Source organism: Lytechinus variegatus, chromosome 3 (assembly GCF_018143015.1).
Source record: "Lytechinus variegatus isolate NC3 chromosome 3, Lvar_3.0, whole genome shotgun sequence".
In the NCBI taxonomy this organism is placed as follows: Eukaryota; Metazoa; Echinodermata; class Echinoidea; order Temnopleuroida; family Toxopneustidae; genus Lytechinus; species Lytechinus variegatus.
Window position 1 is genome coordinate 26,826,993 of NC_054742.1, and position 19,286 is coordinate 26,846,278.

Sequence of the window (19,286 nt, forward strand, 5' to 3'; positions counted from 1 at the left end):
TGAGGTGCTGTATATGGAGTATAAATCAGCAGCAGCAGGAGCAAATACTAGGTCTCTCTCAATTGTTATTTGTATGATGTATATGTGATGTTCTGTAAATGACTCCTTTGTGAGCGATGTTTGCATCTTTTTAGACTGTATATGTGGCATTCCTGTGCAGAGTATGCAAAAGTCAGATGAATCTAAAGCCTGTAGATACGTGAGGTAGTCTGAGGAATGTAAATGTTTTGCATGTAAAAAGGTGTTTTTTGTACTCAGGAAAGGAAAATTCAAATGAGATTTGATGTTGAGAGAAAAAGAGAGGGGTAAAAAAGGATACCTTATTACAATTACTTATCAGTTTGTGTAATTGTGTTTTATCATTTCCTTAACTACTGATATATTGTAGTCAATCATTCTTTCCATGGAAATCGCCCCTTATAATGATATCATTCAATCCTTATTGTTTTTTATTTCTTTTTTTCTGTCATTCCATCCCAATTACTTAGCATATTTGAATAATCTATGCCAAATCCTTCTTACCAAAAGCTTTCCAAGCATATTCTATGTTCAACCTATGTTTCAGATGTTTGTTTGTAATAAAACGTTGTCCTTGTGAAGTAGAATCATTGCATTTGTACTGACTCATTATTTAATATCAGGGGGTGTTTCATATAAATGTTCATATCAACTTATTCATGAATTTATGAATGACTGGGTTACAGCACGCTAAATAGTCTTCTCAAATTACTGATTATTACTTTAGGTTAAGTTGTATTTATATTAAATAATTCAGTGTTGACTGCATAGCATAGCACTTTTCATGCATAAGCATCTTTGTTACAGTGTCCTCATATTCCAGTCATTTACAAATTCATGCATAACTTTTTAAACAGCTTGGTAAAACCGCACAAAGTGTTTGATGACAAAGGGTGTAATAGGGGAAGAGACATGGACAAGATACAAGAGAAAAGGGGGATAATTGTTTGTTTTTTTAAATCATGAAATCATTGTGAGTGCACAATTTTATAGGATGCATGCATATTTTTATAATATTAGATTGAATTGATTTATTACCTCGCACAAAAACATGTCATGAAAATCATCTAGCAACACACATGAAATATAATGCTAAGTAGCATCATCATGAACAAATAAATCTGTTGAGAGTCAGAAAAATGTCTGTTGATATTTGTTACTAATACTCTGAGTAATCTGATTACCTGAAGTCCCTTGGCTCCAGACAGATAACTCAAAAATATAATTGCAATGGTAGAGAAGAAAACAACATTGACAAAATAAATAGAATTAAATGATATGCCAGCCATAAGAAAATAGCAAACCCAAAACAAAAATCTTAATGATTCTTTTGATTAACACAAAAATGAATAAAATTTCACAATGTTGAGATACTTTTGGCAACACTGGTATCAAAGACAATACTTCAATTAAACAATATCCAGGAAGAAAGAAAACAAAAATGAGGATAGGAAGGACAAAAAAATTAAAATTCAGAGCGAAATAAAAGAAAGAGGGAGAGAGAGAGTGAGGGGGAGGGAAAGAGAGGGATGGGGATGTGCATTAATACACAAACATAATCATATACAGTTCAATTCAAAGAAAATTGTAGTTTAGTTCTATGAAATTATCCTCTTTATGTATCTCAATATTTATTATTGATATTTTCTTTTTAGAAAGTAATGATGTCAAGCAAACAATTTATTTGTGTATATATTTAAAGTAAACCTTGGAGTGAATACAAAACATTTATTGAACGGTTTGAGGTGACAGTTTTTTAAGTGGATTAAAATGAGATTACCTTCATTTTTATAAACTTTAGAAAAAAAATTACCAAAGTGTATAGGACGTATCATGGCTTTGAGTAAATCATTTTTTTATCCATCTCTATCTATCTATCTATCTATTTGTGAGTCTGTCTTTCTGTCTATCTATCCATCCGTCTGTCTGTTTCTATACAACCCTCATTTTTTTTTTCTATCTCCAGTATAGATCGATCTATACATCCATACACCCATAAATCTGTTCATCCACCCATCAAAATAGTTATCTAAGAATCCAAGGCATTCATGTATCTATCTCTACAGCAAGAAACATATAATAGTAAAGCAGTATGGTTCTTAATGTCTGTCTGTAATTTCAGGGAGAGGGAATGTTAAAAATTGACAATGAGATTGCTAAGAAAAATGGAATGTTCAACAAAATTTGCATGAGAGGTCGAAACAAGTGGATAAAGAAAGATTAAATGGGAGGAAAGAAATTGAGAGGGGGCAATATAATCCTAATCAAAGAGGGGCGGTGGGCCGAGGCCTTCTTGATAGTGGAACCAGAATATTTGGTCCATTTATCATCTGGAAACAATTTTATGGCATTTAGTCTGAAAATGATTAAATTGATATCTAATCTAATGGAATAATTTGATTTTGACTTGATTTATTTATAATGTATTGATCTAATATAAGTAGGGAGCATAGAGATGTACCGGCACATACCCACTATGCATTATATACTGAGTGCCCCCCCCCCCCACCCCCCGGAGATGTATTAGGCCTACTAGTATGTAGGGAGTGACTGCATGAGCTTCCCACCGCGTGTCACACAGGCCAATTGTTACCAAGATACTGTAAACAGGTGGCGCTCTTCATCATATTTTTTCTCTCTGGCTAGGGATCTGAAGTTGGTTAGGCTGTGGAATAATGGAGGTTTCGAAGGTAAATGAAATTCTAAAAAAATAAATGTTGGTCATGTTTGTTTTTAGATGGTCTATGGATTTGCATGAATTTCCTCTTTCAACCTTGTTCGATTTGAATTGAAATTTATTGCAGTAGTCTTGGATCTGGTGAGGGTTAACAATTGTAGAGTCTGATTACAGTCCGACTCACTGAAATCGGCGTCAGACTCTATCTTACCTAACGCCCACTCATTCAATGAACAAGGTTATGATATAACCTTGTTCTCAGTTACATCTCTATGTGTGGCAAAATAAGGTTGACAATGTTTGGATTGTTTTCTCTTTTTCTTTTGGACAAATGCTTAATTTTTTTACACCGTCAGTTTCCATTACAGCTTTTGGCCAAATCGTGGTTTTGGGCACTCTAGGCGACACCGCAATACTTACCCGTGTTAAGAAACTGAGACTCCACTCACGCGCATTTGGGCAGCCCTAGCTTAGAACTAAGCTTTCTTTCCGTAAAAAATCTTTATTCTTATGATTCAATAAATGTTAATGAATATATAATTACTCTTAAATCGGTACTCACCGGTTCTTTTCTTGAATTTTCTGCCAAATTCCCACGCTTCTGGCTTCAATTCTGCGATGGATTCTGTTGCCATAGACAGCTACACATGCAACTCTATTTATAAATGGAGCGCCCCTTACGAGAGTTGTTAATGCCGCGGAAAAATTGTTAGGCATTTTGGCCTGAGGTCAAGGCGTTCTTTTGTTCTATTTTTTTTTATAGGTATGAGATCGAAATCACAGCGACTATTCACACTGTTCCATAATGATTCCGAAAGGAGGTGCAGCACCCCCCACCCACATGGGCGCAAATCCCAGGGGGACACTTCCCCCTAACCCAAAATAGTAGGGGCACATTATCAAATGTCCCCCTACTATTTTTGTTCTTTTATATATGATGGAAAGAAATAGGCCTACATCATTTAAATCGAAGTAAAACATGTATTTTGGACGAGACGACCTTCTTTTGGGGGTGATAAACCTTCCTTTTTTTTTTGTTAGTTTTTTTTTTTTTTTTTTTTTTGCCTGTTTTCCAGCCCCTGGTCCCCTACCTTAGATTTCCACCCTTGCCTCCCACTACTCTTGATATTGTTTGCGAATCTGTTTTGTAAATTAAAGGGAATTTCACCCTGATAAAAAGATGATGAAAATATGAGAAAAATCATTTCAAAATATCGATGAAGGTGTTATTTGACAAAAAATGGAGTTGATAGAATTTAGAAGCTTGATTTATTGTGACGTCTATAACGAGCAGTTGCTCTATCCTAAATATAAAATGCCCAAATTTCCCATTTTTAATGGTCCGTAACGACCCACTTTTTTCTTTTTGATAACAAGTATGAATTGATATAGGCCTACTAAAATGTACCATAAAAATCATTATCATGTATTTCTTGACATTTCATTTACTTTTTTACCATAATAATAGCTGCTTGCAAAGGCCTACGCCGTCACAAAAAAACCCGGGGGGCCGGGGGGGGGGGCACTTACATTGACGAGTGGATACCATGCGCGACCAAAAAAAAACGTAAAAAGGATGTCCTTTTCACGATAGGGCACGTTACCTACGTAACGTGATAAGGGTGTCAAAAACACAAAAATAACGAAAAAAGGGTATCTATTAATTCGCTAGGAAAACCGTCGTGTTTAGGGTCTAATTTGCGGGGATGATAAAACAAAATCAAAATGTTTTATAAAGGATGTCCTTTTTGCTCCAACACTTCGTGTTTAGAGTCCGATTTGCGCGAGGTGTAGAAGGTGGGGTCGTACTAAACCAAATAAGGTAAAGCCGACGACCGAAGGACCCGTAACAATAAAACATTCCTGTACTTGTTTAGGGGTTCATTTCAGGGAATATTTGCCAAGAGTATCGTTTTGTTTCCAATACTTGTTAAGGGTAGGGTTTCACACGCCAATACTTGTTAAGGGGTGCATTTTCAGAATATGGAAATTACGTGTTTAGGGTGCTTTTCGAGACCCCATGGTCGCGCATGGTATCCACTCGTGAATGGAAGTGGCCCCCCCCGGGCAAAAAAAAAAAATCTTACCTTTGAAAAAGATTGGTGGGGGATGGATTTTCCTCGAACGCATACCAATTTTTTTTCTGCTATTTTCATAATAAACTTTAAATGAATTCAACTTTGCACTACTTAATTTTTTCAGACAAAATAACAAAATTACATCTCGTCATCATCATCATCACCACTATCATTAGCATCACCATCATCATCACCACAACCGTCACCACAACCATCATCATCACCAAGATAATTTTCATCATCGTCATTGCCATCATCATCTTTTTTTTCTTTATTTTTTCCCCATCCCTTCTTCTTTTTTTTCTTCCAATATTCCTCCTTTTTTTTAGAGCGGCACACCGTCATGCTCCCTCACTGATTATCCGCCTCTATATGCTTGGTGTTGTATAAATTGGCGGATACCTGAATGAAATACTGAAGAGAAAATAAGGAAAGGGAAAAAGTAAGAAGAAAAAGAAGATGAGGAGAAGAAAAAAAGAAAGCCAAACAAATGAAACAAAACAATGTCAAAATTTCGTAATAAAGTCTTCTACATGTACGTCAGTTTAATAATGATGTTTTCATTGAAATGAGAACAAAAAAAGAATTGAAACCATAGGCGGCGGAAGCGGGGACGTTCCCCCCTAAATTTGTTGTTGACCTTTTTTTTTTGCTTGTCAATTTATTTTCCTACGTCCCCCCTAAAATGTTTGGGTTGAGAGCCTTTTTTTTTGCTTGTCAAAATTTTTTAGGTTGTCCCCTCCTAAAATTTGGGGCTTCCGCCGCCAATGATTGAAACAGGACTACATTATAATATAGTGTAAAGAAATAGAGGGAAGCTCCGAGACAATAAAAAGGTTGAAAAAGAAAAAAATGTGAAAACACAAAGCTCTCACAACATGAGCATAATAACAAATAATAACAAATAATAACAAATAAGCGAGGACAAGTAGCTGAGGGACCCCCCCCCAACTCTCTCTCTCTAGTTATCTATCTATCTATCTATCCGACTCGATTATATAAGAGAAGAATTTACTAATCAAAATATTATGAGCAAAAAGCACGAGCTGATATTTTTTATGAATATTCAAAACTGATAGAGAGACGCAATCGAATTATTCGATTGCGACAAAATTGATGATCTGAGAATTTATTGTTTTTAGGAATTCATTAAAAGCATAAAGTTGATCAGCATTAAAATATGGCAGGCGCAACGCATGAGCTAAAGCTTTATAGGCATACACCGATAAAAAATTTTAAGTATTTTTGGTAATCATGAAAAAAATTGATATTTCATGAAAGAAAGCTCAAATCCCGAGGAGGAATATTCTTATGAATTGACTTAAAAAAAAACTGTGGTAAGCCCCATTTAATATTTGATTATAAGTCGAATAAAACAGTAAAAGCTGACAAACGTTCGCGTGATATTTGGCAACCTCCCCCCCAAAAAAAAAATAAATAAATAAAAAATAAAAAAAAGTTTTTAACTATAATAATGATCGAAGGTAATTTTGTCTCGCGTAGAACTGGACAAATGAAAAAAAGATTGTCACTAAAAAAATGAAGGTAATTTTGACCCACGTAAAATTTGGCGAGCCCCCCCCAAAAAAAAAAGGAAAAAAGGTTTTAAAAAGCAAAAAAAGGCTAAAAAGGAGAAAGAAGAGACAAGAATAATTATGAACGAAATATCCCCATTACAAATAATGCTGTGATCATCATAAGGGAGGGGTCGCATAACTAGTATGAACAACGTATTTAATTCCAAAATATTTACTACAAATCTCAATAGGGGGATCGGGCAGAAATGCTCACCCCCACCCCCACCCCCCCCCCCCGATCCGCCACTGATTCCAATCAATAATGACATTTATCTGCAATACTGATACTTTGGAATCAAGATACTGAAGATTGATACGCTTTACATAAATTATGAACGTCTGACAAAAAGATAATCTACCGATCACCTGACCGATCAGCTGACCAGTTCGCGTATCACTTCGGAGTTGATCACTCGTCGCAGCTGTGTGGAACGCTCACCGAAAATCAACAAAAAGGGCCTGAAATGTAAGTTTAATGATAATATATTTTAATTTGAACTACTTAATTAATACTTTTAATGTCTCCCCAACAAATGAAAGTCATATCACGTAACTCCAATTTGTATTAAGGCGTACATTTACCAAAGTCTTGGGTTGGAAATCAGAACAGCATTGTCTAACCCATATTTTTGGGTAATGTCGCCTATGAGGTCCATACATGTTAATGTTTGGACCTCATTGGTACTAGGAGTGGTTTTGGGAACCACTCGTAAATTTGTGTACGCGCACTTGTGTACAAAGTGAATGGAGGTGGAAATAGGGAACCGTGCGTGTGACTGAATAAAGCGCTGCTGTATGAAGTGAACGGTGGTTCCCTATATCACGATAATGCCCAGCTTTTTTATTATATAACTTGGCTCTTTAAATTTTATTTTTTAAATTATTTTTTCTTTATTAAAAATAGAGCTTGAAAAATGAAAATTTTCTTGCCATATTACTTTCCACCAATAGAGGGCATACACAAAAATATGCCCCAAATTCAAGTTTTTGAGCACTCTGGTCAATACAAAAATTATTCCAAGCTACTAATGAAAATTGAATTGCAACTGTATGGAAATTGATAATTTTTGGTCACAAAAGTGATATTTTAATGATTTTTTAAAGTGTGTGCTCAATACAGCATTGCTTAGGCTTACCATATCTACAGATTCTCGACAGGCAGGATGGTAGCAGTGAACAAGTGCTAACGCCCGGCCCAGCTGAAGTTGGTAGGATTAGGGGTCGGGTGTCCGGAGAGTTTATCTTTTTGTCTTTGGATTACACTAAAAATATGAATTCAATACTTGTAATCATCTTCTATTATGTTGTTTATAATATTTCGTAACATTTTGTACTAAAAATTGATAAAACTTCGCTTGTAATTTTTTCCAAATGACTTTCTAAAATTGATCGTCCGGACACACAACAACTGTGTATACCAGGGTGACCAGACGTCCCATATTTCCCGGGATTGTCCCGTATTTTGCTCCTTTGTCCCGGCATCCCGACAAACCCTTCCCGGGACGCCCATTTGTCCCGTATTTCAGAACATTGAACAAAATGTAGTTAATAAATTTAAAAGTGACAAATTTTTTTTAAATAACCAACAGTTGACGAAGCAGAGACAATTAAATCGATAACTGTAAACTTTTGCAAGTTCTGCGGTGCTAACGAACTGGCCTCCTGCCTGTGTGTGGCAGGCTACTAGCTAGGCATGTAGGATCGGAGCAAATTCTCAATGGTGCAAACAATCTCACATGATAAACTGTTTCCACCAAAATAATCACAAAATTGGCTGGAAATTCTTATATTTATATTATTTATTCTCAGATTAATGATTTGGAGATGTAATCGGAGGAACAAGTTTTGACTTTTCATAGATCTAGTTGTTTCAGCTTTCGTTTTGAGTCTTGGTGTAAACGATGCCGAGATGTTTCATCTATTTTTTAAGTTTGACAATGTTATGTTTCACTTTGAAATTTTGTTCATTTCTAAAACATTTTACTTTTTAAAATTGTTTAAATACATTTTTAAAAACACAAAATAATATGATTTTTGTTTATTAGATGATTTGATTTTTTTTGGTTTGCTTGAAGTTTGAAACTGTTTTCCTTTTTCTTTTCTCCCTTATCCTTCCTGCTTGCCATTTTTTGTTCCATCTATCTTTATTTCCTATCTTTCTTTCCTGAACATCTTTTGTATCTCTCTCTCTGTTCCTTTTTCTTTCTTTCCTTCTTTCTCTGACTTTTCTTCTATATCAAATTTCCTTTTTTTATTTCTCTCCTTAAAAATTTGCTTGGCTTCTTTTCGTTCTTTAATTCTCTCCTTCCATTATTTTCCCTTTTTTCATTCTCCCCTCCCTCTCTTTCTTCCTTTCTTTATTTGATTTTTTCCCTTATTCTTTCTTTCCCTTATTCTTCCTTCCTTCCTTTCCTGTCTTTCTTTCAAAGAATGAAGGAAACATATTTCTTTCCTTCATTCTTTCTTTCCTCCTCCTTTTTCTTACCCTTTTTTCATTTAATTCTCTCCTTTATTTTGTCTTTCACACATCTATTCATCTTCCCTTCCTTTCTTTTTCTTTCTTTCTATATTCATTTCAAAGAATGATGGAAACTTTTTTATCTCTTTTATTTTTTCTTTCATCCATCTTTTATTCTAACTTTCTGTTATTTTTTTCCTTCATTTCGCTCCCTTCTCAATTCATCTCTTTTCTTTCTCTCTTTCATTCTTTCGTTCACCCTCCCTTCCAATTCTTCATATTTTTTTTGACAAGTCTAACACTGTGTGTGGGCTTCTTTGTTGATCTTTGTTTGTCGATTGTCCCGTATTTCATTTTGTGAAATCTGATCACCCTGGTGTATACTTAAGTTAAAGCCTAGCCCTGGGGCCCTTTGCAGAAAGAGTTGCGTCTAAAATGCGCGCTGTTGATTGGTTGAAAATCAAGTTGCGCATGATTTTTAGAGTTGCGATCGATTGCAACTCTTTCTGCAACGGGCCCCTGGAGAGTATACTAATACTAACCTCGCAATACGTGTTAGTGCCTGGAGATTAATGTCATATCACAGACGTGCTTAATCTCCATGGAGCCAGGGACGGGTAGACCAAAAGCTTCAGTCTGAGTGACTGTATTGTTCCGCTGAACTACGACCAACGTCGGCTCAGTCAACTCACCAATAGTTATTCAAAAGTAATACATAACCCAGGGAGCTCCGGCCCACGAAGCAAGCCGGACTCTCCAATATGGGATAGAATAGGGTTGCAATAGTGCTCCAAAAAAGGGGGGAAAATAAATTATGCACTCAATTGATATAGATGAATAGACAGGAATAACTCATTTCTGGGGATTTATTTAACAATTTCTGACATTTTACAAAATACAGAGACTGAAGCTTTTGGTCTAATGGATGAAGGTCTATCGAGACACAATCCTGACATCGAGGCACAAACTGGACCCTCAAAAAAAGGAAAAGATAGACCTCTGTCGCGTTCCTTCGATCTCGGTATTGATCGGCCATTTTGTTTTCAATTTTGACAGAAGGAGAACGAACGAGACAGTACTTTTCCCTTTTTGAGGGTCCAGTTTGTGCCTCGATGTCAGGATTCTGTTTCACAATAGACCTTCATCCATATAAGGTAAGTGCATACTTTACTTTTTTTTCCCCTTTTATTTGGAGTGCTATTGCGACCCCATTCTACCCCATTTTGGAGAGCATATGTCTGCCTAGTATTACACGGACAAGTCCTGGTCTCCCTGGGTTACCCAATACATAGACTCAAGTTGTTGGCCTATTGTAATGAAAATGCATTAGCAACGTTAGGTCTAATATACGGCGGAAAACCGATTTTCGGATCCTTTTTTTTAAATGAAATTTCACATTATAAAAAAGATATTACATCCAACTTTACAAAAAAATATATAGAATTCAGAAATATTGTACCCTAGACCACAGTTACTGCTAATTTCTTTCAAATGATGATCAAAACATACCCTAGTCATCCTCAATCCTTTCGTTGCTCATGGTGAGTTGGCATCTTGGATGACATCATCATCCTTACAGACGTCTTTACCAGGCGCCATAGGTCTAGATATGTATTTTAAACCTCCATATTTTTTTCCCACTTTAAGCGGTGGTACGTATGGAAATCGTGCCATATAATATGTCATGTGTTTTTGTGATTGCAGCCTCAGTAAAATACGACTGTAGTCTACAAAGAGGACTGTCCTCAAAGGCAGAAGGAGAGTAGAAGAAAATGGATTAGACTGTTGGAGATAATTAAGGTAAGTAATAAAGAATGCGGAGTCTAATGTATGAGGCCAAGTATATTATATTATTTTTAATGAAAGGGCGAGGGTTGGACAAAGTAGATCTATTGAGAATTCAAACATTGTGACAAATTTGGTTATTATTTTGCTGATTTATACCTCTGTATTTTATGAATATCTCACTGCGTTCAAGCCACCTTAGCCACTAATAATAAGGAAAAAGTACTTTTGTTATGTAATTGCTTTTCACTCCCTTAAAAAAATATTGGCTCAGGGTAATTTATTTTGACAAACATCAGTCACTTTTCTCATTGAATAAATCTTTCCACTGTATCTTTACATTTCAATCTCTTTTTTACTTAAAACTTGTTGAGAGTGCATTTCTCAACTCACTTATAATCACTCTTCAGTGTAATGTCAAAACATCCAAATTGCATGATGTGTAATCATTAAAACATAAACAGCAGCCCTGAGTGGTATTGGATATGTATCATTCAGCTTTCAAATGTTGCACATCCTCTATATCACCAGAAGGTCTGTATGATTTACATTGATTTTAGAGAGTAGGACTTGATTTTGTTTGTCAATATCGTACTTTGAAGGGGAGGTTCAACCAGACATACAGTTGATTTTATTGAAGTCAGAAAAGTAACATTATTATGAAGATATGCTAAATATCCAACAAAGATAAACCAAATTATAGATTTCTTTAGGTTTTTATAAGAAACATCTGGGGCCTGTAACACAAAGCTTAGCAATGATCGTAGAACACTTTTCTACGATTGATTGCATTAGCTACAATATACAATTAATCTTAAAAATCAAGTGTACAATGAATTGCTAACCTTTGTGTATGGGACCCTGATCATGTGAGCAGCAGCTCTATGTGTAATGTGGTGAACTCCTATTTAATGCCATTTTCTCAGAAGTTTGGAAATTATCTTTACATTTGCAAGACAAGTCATTTTATGCAAGCTTCTTTAGAAACATTTCAGTCATCACAAAATATTTTTTAAAAGGCAATTATAGAATTCATATTGGCCAGGGCCCAGCTGCTCACATAGGTCACTAATTCAAAACTTTGACAATTCATGATTCTCTATTTTTTTGATGGATTTTTTTCAAACTTCCACCACTATCTTTCTCTAATTCTTCTTCATTTATCAAAGTTCCTTTATCTTTTGGATGAACTTCCTCTTAAAGGATTGAAATTCCATGCAATTGTTTACTGTGTAATGAACACCTTATGATTTATCATTTCAATTTTCTTCAGATTTTGGATATCATTTGAGTGATCTACCATGGCAGAAGGAAAAACACCATTCAAGAATCTTGAGTGTGATCCAGATGTTGAGGCTATGGGAGATGGTAGTGTGCCTGATAATGAGCAAAGTAATTTGAACGACATCCAGGTTATTGACCTTGAAGAGACTCATCAGAATACCATTACTTTGCATCAACAAAATGGATGCAATAGCTCCAAAGACATAGGTGGATTGAGAACTGAAGAGTTAACATGCAAGGAGGAAGACATCCAGATAAAGAAGTACCAGTATCCACATAAATCAAGTGAACTCTTACGAGAACTGAATGACTTCCGTCTTGCAGGAAAGCTTGTGGATGTAACACTGGTGTCTTCTGATGAAAGAGCGTTCCCTTGTCACAGAGCAGTCCTTGCTGCCAGCAGCCCTTACTTTGGTGCAATGTTCACTGATGATCTCCAGGAGAGTCGCAGTGATCGTATTGAACTGACCAACATCAAAGGTACTGCTTTGGACTCTATCATCCATGCGGTTTATAGATGTGAAGTCAATATCAGCAGTGATTTAGTACAAGACCTTCTCGCTTCAGCACACTTCTTGAACTATCCCCATATCATACAATCTTGCTGTCAGTTCTTGGAAGATTCTCTTACACCGCAGAATTGCCTAGGAATCATTCAGCTAGCTGAAACTTACCTTTGTGATGATCTTTGGACCCAGGCTTGGAATTATGCTCTAACTAACTTTAGAAATGTTTCATCCTGCAAGGAGTTTCTACAGTCAAATGCATTGGTCTTAGAACGCCTCGTTAGTAGCAATGAATTGAATGTTTTGAAAGAGGATGAGGTGCTAGCAGCTGTACTACAGTGGGCTTTAAATGATCAAATGCATATCGAGTCTTTGCCATCAGTTCTTGCAAAAGTGAGACTTCCTCTAGTGAGCAATGAATATTTAACTCAGACTATGAATTCATACCAATTCCTGCATGGCAATGGAAAGTGTCTGTCGCTGATCAGAGATGCCCAGAACCTGAAAGAACTTGCTAGAAATGGGAGTCGTCGCGATCATCCCCTCCTGAAACCAAGAAATTCCATGAGGACTGAGGTACTGGTAGTAGTTGGTGGGATGGTAGACAATAGAGAATGGATTACCGATGTATCTTGCTTCAACCCAAAGGCTAACCAATGGTCACCCATGGCTAACCTTCCATTCGACCACTCTGACTATGCAGCTGCAAGCATTGATGATGCTATCTATGTATCTGGTGGATTTCATCGCACCAAAGGAAATATCTCAGAGGTATGGCGTTATGATGAGGTACATGATAGATGGTCGAGGGTTCAAGACCTGATACTGCCTCGTTTCAATCACACATCAATTGGACATGATCACCATATTTATGTGCTAGGTGGAGAAGATGCCGATAGCTCACTAACTGAGATTGAGAGATACTCACCGGCATTGGACAAATGGGACATCATAGGCTCCATCAGTCCAACTGGAAGTGGTATGGCTGTTGTAGCCATTGGCCAAAAGCTCTACATCATTGGATGGTTGACGAATGTGAGATTGATGTGTGTTGTACAGTGTTTTGATCTAGAGACAGCTGAATGCTCCACCATCCCCAGCTCTGGGCTCAACCGTCAACTCTTCCCTGCCGTTGCCCTCAATGACTCTATCTTCATCCTGGGTGGTAATCGCATGAAAGAAGTGGCCATCTATGATCCAGAGACTTTCATATCCACAAAGGCAGAGTCAATGAAATTCAAAAGGAATACGCCTAGTGCCACAGTAGTTGGAGGGAAGATCTATGTGACTGGTGGTGAGTTGAGGCAGCATGTTGCTAAAGTGGAGGCTTATGATCCTGACCTGGATCTTTGGGACACTCTAGAACCCATGCCACATGCCGTTTGCTTTCATGGATGTGCTATGATCAAGAGGTATCTAGGTCCACCATATTATCCATGATGTTCTCAATATTCTGGCTGAGTGCCTGGTAGCCTGGTAAAAAAATTGCTAAAGATTGCCTGTACTCTTTGCACAGATGATATGGTAAACTGAAAGGTAGATGTGTATACAGGTGAAAAGTGTCAAATCAGGATAACTCTTTCCTCTGAGATTGTTTCATTAACATTTATTTGCAGAGAGTAAAATTATATCTGTTTTGGCAGAAATTATGATTTTGAGGGGTACAATATCTTTAGCAATTTTGTTTTGAAATGCATCATTTTATTAAGTTTTTGTAGGAGTTGGGGTCAAACACTTGATACCTTCAAAACATTTGGAGCAATCTTGAGTGTTCCTCACTCTGCAACTCTCTGTGATTCAATTTGGTAATGAAATACAGGTGTTTAGTGAAAGATGTTCAGATCTTGGTCAGCAAAAATCCAAAACCCAACAAAGAATTTGCGAAGGATGCAAATGATGGGGGGAAAAACAGCACAGTCCAATTATTAGAAAAATCTCTTGCATCAATCATGTCATGAATCTATTCTTGTGCAAAGAAGATTTAGATTTGCAGAGGAAAATGACACTGGCATTATTTTGTGCTTAATGGATGAAGAATGTAGCTCTTAACCACCATGTTTTGGGGTCATTTCTTTGCTTTTATTTGACCAAGACTGGTATGTCAAGATAACTATCAGAATGCATATAATGTAGAAAAGGAATGCTGGGCCAAACAAAGCAGGTAATAAAATCTAGTAAAACCCAGAGCTGTTGGTTTAAACAAACTACAGTACATGTTTAAGCAGGAAATTATTTCCTAATATCTCCAAGTGATAAAAGTGAAGAAAAATCTATTGGAAAAATAGAAATCCAGTTCTTCTTACATAACTATGTAACCACAACCATTCTTACATAAAATGACGTCACCAACTTCAAAATGGAGAAAAGCACAATTAAGCTGCATTTGAAGCTACATGTAATACTTTTCTCAAGCAAAATTCTTAGCTGACAAGCAGTGAAAATTTGTAAAAATATTGAGTTACTGTATGTTTTCTAGCTTCACTATTTGCTTCATTCAGGGTCTTTATTGTTTAGTTACACAACATTCTGGACAAATTTTTTTGTAAGTAATAAATTTGATACAAAAGAAGGAGTTTTTGCTCCTTAAGGAGGCTTCAAGAACATAATGAAAGTATTGAAAATGCCCACCAAATGACAAAAAACAGCCAAATGGTTTTTGTCAGAAATTGGTTAACCTGAATAGCAGTTTTGTCCGAAGTTTTGGGATCTGATGAAAAAATGTAAATGTGTTGTTTGTCCAGATAGAGTCATGGACTAACCTGCTGTTTTGATCCACCAATATTGGACAAAGACCTCTTGAATACTCTGTACATTGTAGTGCAAAATTGCCCTACTGATAGGCTGATCCCTGAAATTTCTTGCCCAACAAGAAAACAGGTTTGTTATTAATCTCCCAGAGTTAATAAAAACCGCTCACGATGGCGGTCTCCTGCATTCGTTTAAACTGTTATTTTATTTTCACTGAATATTGCTGCTTTTTTATATTAATTTTTCATTGCTTTGTTATGACTATTTCTTAACTTGTTTTGTAAAACTTAATTGTATCACCAAAATGATATGTTGAATATTTATGCTGAGTGCAGAAATAAGTTCAAATCAAATCAAATCAAAAATCAAAATTGATTTTTTTTTTGGGTTGCCAATTATGTTCTTCATTGCAAATTCAGTGTTGTTTAGTGACGGCACATAATTTACAAGTTAGGGTGAAAGGGAAGAGTTTGAGAGAGCAAAGCATAAATGATCCTTGAGGGGAAGAGATATATACACAACAAAAAAAGTAAGTTCCCCCTTAAACAAACATCAATAATTTCCGAACCAATGCGAGATTTTAATATATTTTTACATGAGCGTGTAGGTAATTTTATAAGCTATCCTCTGAGTAAATGTTATGGACGTATTTTACGTCATGCTTCAGTGAGCACCGTCAGAAGGCAAAAATGTCACTTTTCAAAAGTCACAAGCCAAATATCATTACTTTGATTCCATTTTATTGGAGCTAATTCCACATTCTCATCATGAAAAATAGTCAGAAGGCTTGTAAAAGGTACTTTCTAAAAGATGATTCAACTTTTTTGGCTAAATTTCACGGTTGAATAAACACAAGTCCAAATTTGCTATAATTGAATTTTTTAAACATTTCTATCAATAAAAATGATAGAATATGATGACAGTTATTTTTTGGAAGAGCATCTTCAACAATATTCATCATTTCACGGTTCAATGAACATCTATTGAAAACAAAAAATTCGATTTTCAAATATCATAGGCATGTATTTCATTTTGGTAACTGAAAATGATCTTTTCTCAACTTTTTCGTTATGTTCATGACCAATTAACATGCTTCAATGATTCAAAGGCGTTTAATTAAACATTCACGCTTGAATGAACATGTGGAATGTGATAAGCTCTTTTTTAAGTTATTGGAAAAATTGAAATTTGTAACTATGGATATCCGTCACAAACCTTGCATAGTTCATTTGATTTGATTTTTATGAAAATCCTGATGTTTAATGCATCAGTGATCACACAATAATTGAAAATTATGCAAATGAGAAGAAAGTTCAAGGCCTTGGCCCCTCTCTGTGCCGTATCGAATGGTTATTTAGGTGTGCGAGCTTTTTGGATAGTGTTACTCTGAAGACGTGCGAAGTTTCATGAAATAACTGTTGGCAGAAGTAACAAAAACCATCCATGAAACAAACCCTTATTTCATATTTGTTAAAATTTTGACTTCCTCTCTCATAGACTTGTGTACATTAAAGGTGCATATGCTTAATTAAGAATAAGTAACCCCTTATTCAATGTGGTGGAACTTTTTTTCACGGCTGTCTTTAGCAATGTCTTTGGCAGTAATGTTTATCAACCTATGGGCAGTCTTTCTGTGCAAAAATGAAATCGATTTGTTTATTTATGGATGAGTGAGAACGCATCAAAGTGGGAAAATTTGTATTTTCAATGTCACACTCATTTTAAAAGGGTAATAAAGTGAACATTAGGGGCTAATTCGGTTTCAAATGTGACTTTAATTGCTGTTGTTTTTATCATCCATCATTTCTATCACTGCACACTTTTCGAACTTTAAACATTTTCATGGTTGAGCGAGCACATTCGAAAACTGAGGAATGAATTAGTCACTAGAATGAATACTCTTTATACTGCATAAATGCATTCTTTCCCTAACAATTTCTCATAATCAGTTTAATTCATGGGCAAATCTGTGGTGGATCCAGAATTTTGAAATGGGGGAGGGGCCTATAATCGGGGGAGACAACATTTTCAAATTTTAACATGATCTAACAAGTTTTAGAGGATACTACCATAAACCCCTGATGATACGTCACAATACAGGGCCCGGGGAACGGTTTTCAAGGGGAGGGGGGGGGGGGCTGACCATGCAACAAATCACAATCGTATGATCATTCTTACATTTATGTACATGCTTTTGGAAAAAAGTGAGGGGCTGAAGCCCCCCCCCCCCTGCAATACACTGTGCTCACTCAACCATGAACCTACAATATCAAAATTGTGTGTGGAGTGGCTAAATGATGGATAGTAAAACAGCATAACACCATAAAATTCACCTAAAAACTACTTTTGCCCAGCTTTGTATTTGCACAATCTGGAAAACGACTCTTGTGACTTTCAAAAATGGTCATTTTTGTCTCACCTGCGAAGCAAAGTGAGACTATAGGCGCCGCTTTTCCGACGGCGACGGCGTCAACATCAAATCTTAACCTGAGGTTAAGTTTTTGAAATGATGTCATAAATTAGAAAGTATATGGACCTAGTTAATAAAACTTGGCCATAAGGTTAATCAAGTATTACTGAACATCCTATTAGAGTTTCATGTCACATGACCAAGGTCAAAGGTCATTTAGGGTCAATGAACTTAGACCATGTTGGAGGATTCAACATCGAAATCTTAACCTGAGGTTAAGTTTTTGAAATGTCATCATAACTTAGAAAATATATGGACCTAGTTCATGAAACTGGGACATAAGGTAAATCAAGTATCACTGAACATCCTGCATGAGTTTCACATCACATGACCAAGGTCAAAGGTCATTTAGGGTCAATGAACTTTGGCCGAATTGGGGACATCTGTTGAATTCCCATCTTAACTTTGAAAGTTTATGGATCTGATTCATGAAACTTGGACATAATAGTAATCAAGCATCACTGAAAATTTTGTGCAAGTTTCAGGTCTCATGATTAAGGTCAAAGGTCATTTAGGGTCAATGAACTTTGGTCGAATCGGGGATATCTGTTGAATTACCATCATAACTTTGAATGTTTATTGGTCTAGTTCATTAAACTTGGACATTAGAGTAATCAAGTATCACTGAACATCCTGTGCGCGTTTCAGGTCACATGACCAAGGTCAAAGGTAAATGAACTTTGGCCGAATTGGGTGTATCTGTTGAATTACCATCATAACTTTGAAAGTTTATGGATCTGATTCATGAAACTTGTACATAAGAGTAATCAAGTATCACTGAACATCCTGTTCGAGTTTCAGGTCACATGATCAAGGTCAAAGGTCATGTAAGGTCAATGAACTTTGGCCATGTTGGGGTTTTTTGTTGAATAACCATCATATCTCTGTAATTTTATTGGTCTAGTTCATAAAAAGTGGACATAAGAGTAACCATGTATCACTGAACATCTTGTGCGAGTTAGAGTAGTATTCAAAGTCAGCACTGCTGCTATATTGAACCGCGTGATGCAGGTGAGACGGCCAGAGGCATTCCACTTGTTAATTAATTTGAGGCGCGAAAGCTCAGTTGGTAGAGCGGGGGATTCGTATTCCGGTGACCCGGGTTCGATTCCCACTTGGTGCGCTAGTGCCCTTTGGTAAGGCAATAATCCTCAGTACCAGGTCCTTGGGAGGGGACCTTAAGCCGTCGGTCCTCTGGTTGCTTGCTTACAAGCATTCATGCTTTCTTAGCAATCGGGTAAAAAAATCATCAATCACCAATCATTAATCACTCATGCATGACACAACCGATCAATCTCATTTTCACCAGGAGTTGCTTAATGAGTGTAGAAAATCACCTACTAAAAATCATATCTCAAAATAATTCCATTCAAAAGTAACATCAATTTGATGTAGGGGGGACTTACTTTTTTTGTTGTGTATAGAAAGAGAGTGAGAGGCATCCAGAGTGGAAGGATGAGAAGAGCAAGAGAAATATGGCGAGATAGAAGGTAAAAGACAATGAAAGAGAGGGGGTCAGACAGCAAGATACATAGAGCAAGAGAGATGGTGAGAGAGAAAAATGCACGATGAGGGGCGGGGACAAGACATTTGCTCCTGGCCTGGGGCAATTGCTTCGGTCTCGGAAGGCATAGGATTAGAGATAGGATTGTAAGGATTTTTGGTTCAGAATAATGTAAAGATCA

The 19,286-nt window shown here is 36.4% G+C and overlaps 1 protein-coding gene across 3 annotated transcripts; it reads left to right on the plus strand.

The window, feature by feature from the left end:
- Positions 1-2,640: 2,640 nt before the first annotated feature.
- On the plus strand, positions 2,641-14,999 carry LOC121410650 (kelch-like protein 2). Of its 3 annotated transcripts, none has more exons than XM_041602877.1 (3): positions 2,641-2,708; positions 10,513-10,608; positions 11,867-14,999. In XM_041602877.1, exon 3 carries the CDS (start codon positions 11,895-11,897, stop codon positions 13,821-13,823), a length of 1,929 nt encoding a protein of 642 aa, XP_041458811.1. In that variant the 5' UTR covers positions 2,641-2,708; positions 10,513-10,608; positions 11,867-11,894; the 3' UTR covers positions 13,824-14,999. The 3 variants fall into 3 exon arrangements, with proteins under 3 accessions (XP_041458811.1, XP_041458813.1, XP_041458812.1); XM_041602878.1 differs by lacking the exon at positions 2,641-2,708 and adding an exon at positions 9,796-9,962; XM_041602879.1 differs by lacking the exon at positions 10,513-10,608 and having other exon boundaries at positions 2,647-2,708.
- The last annotated feature ends 4,287 nt before the right edge of the window (positions 15,000-19,286 follow it).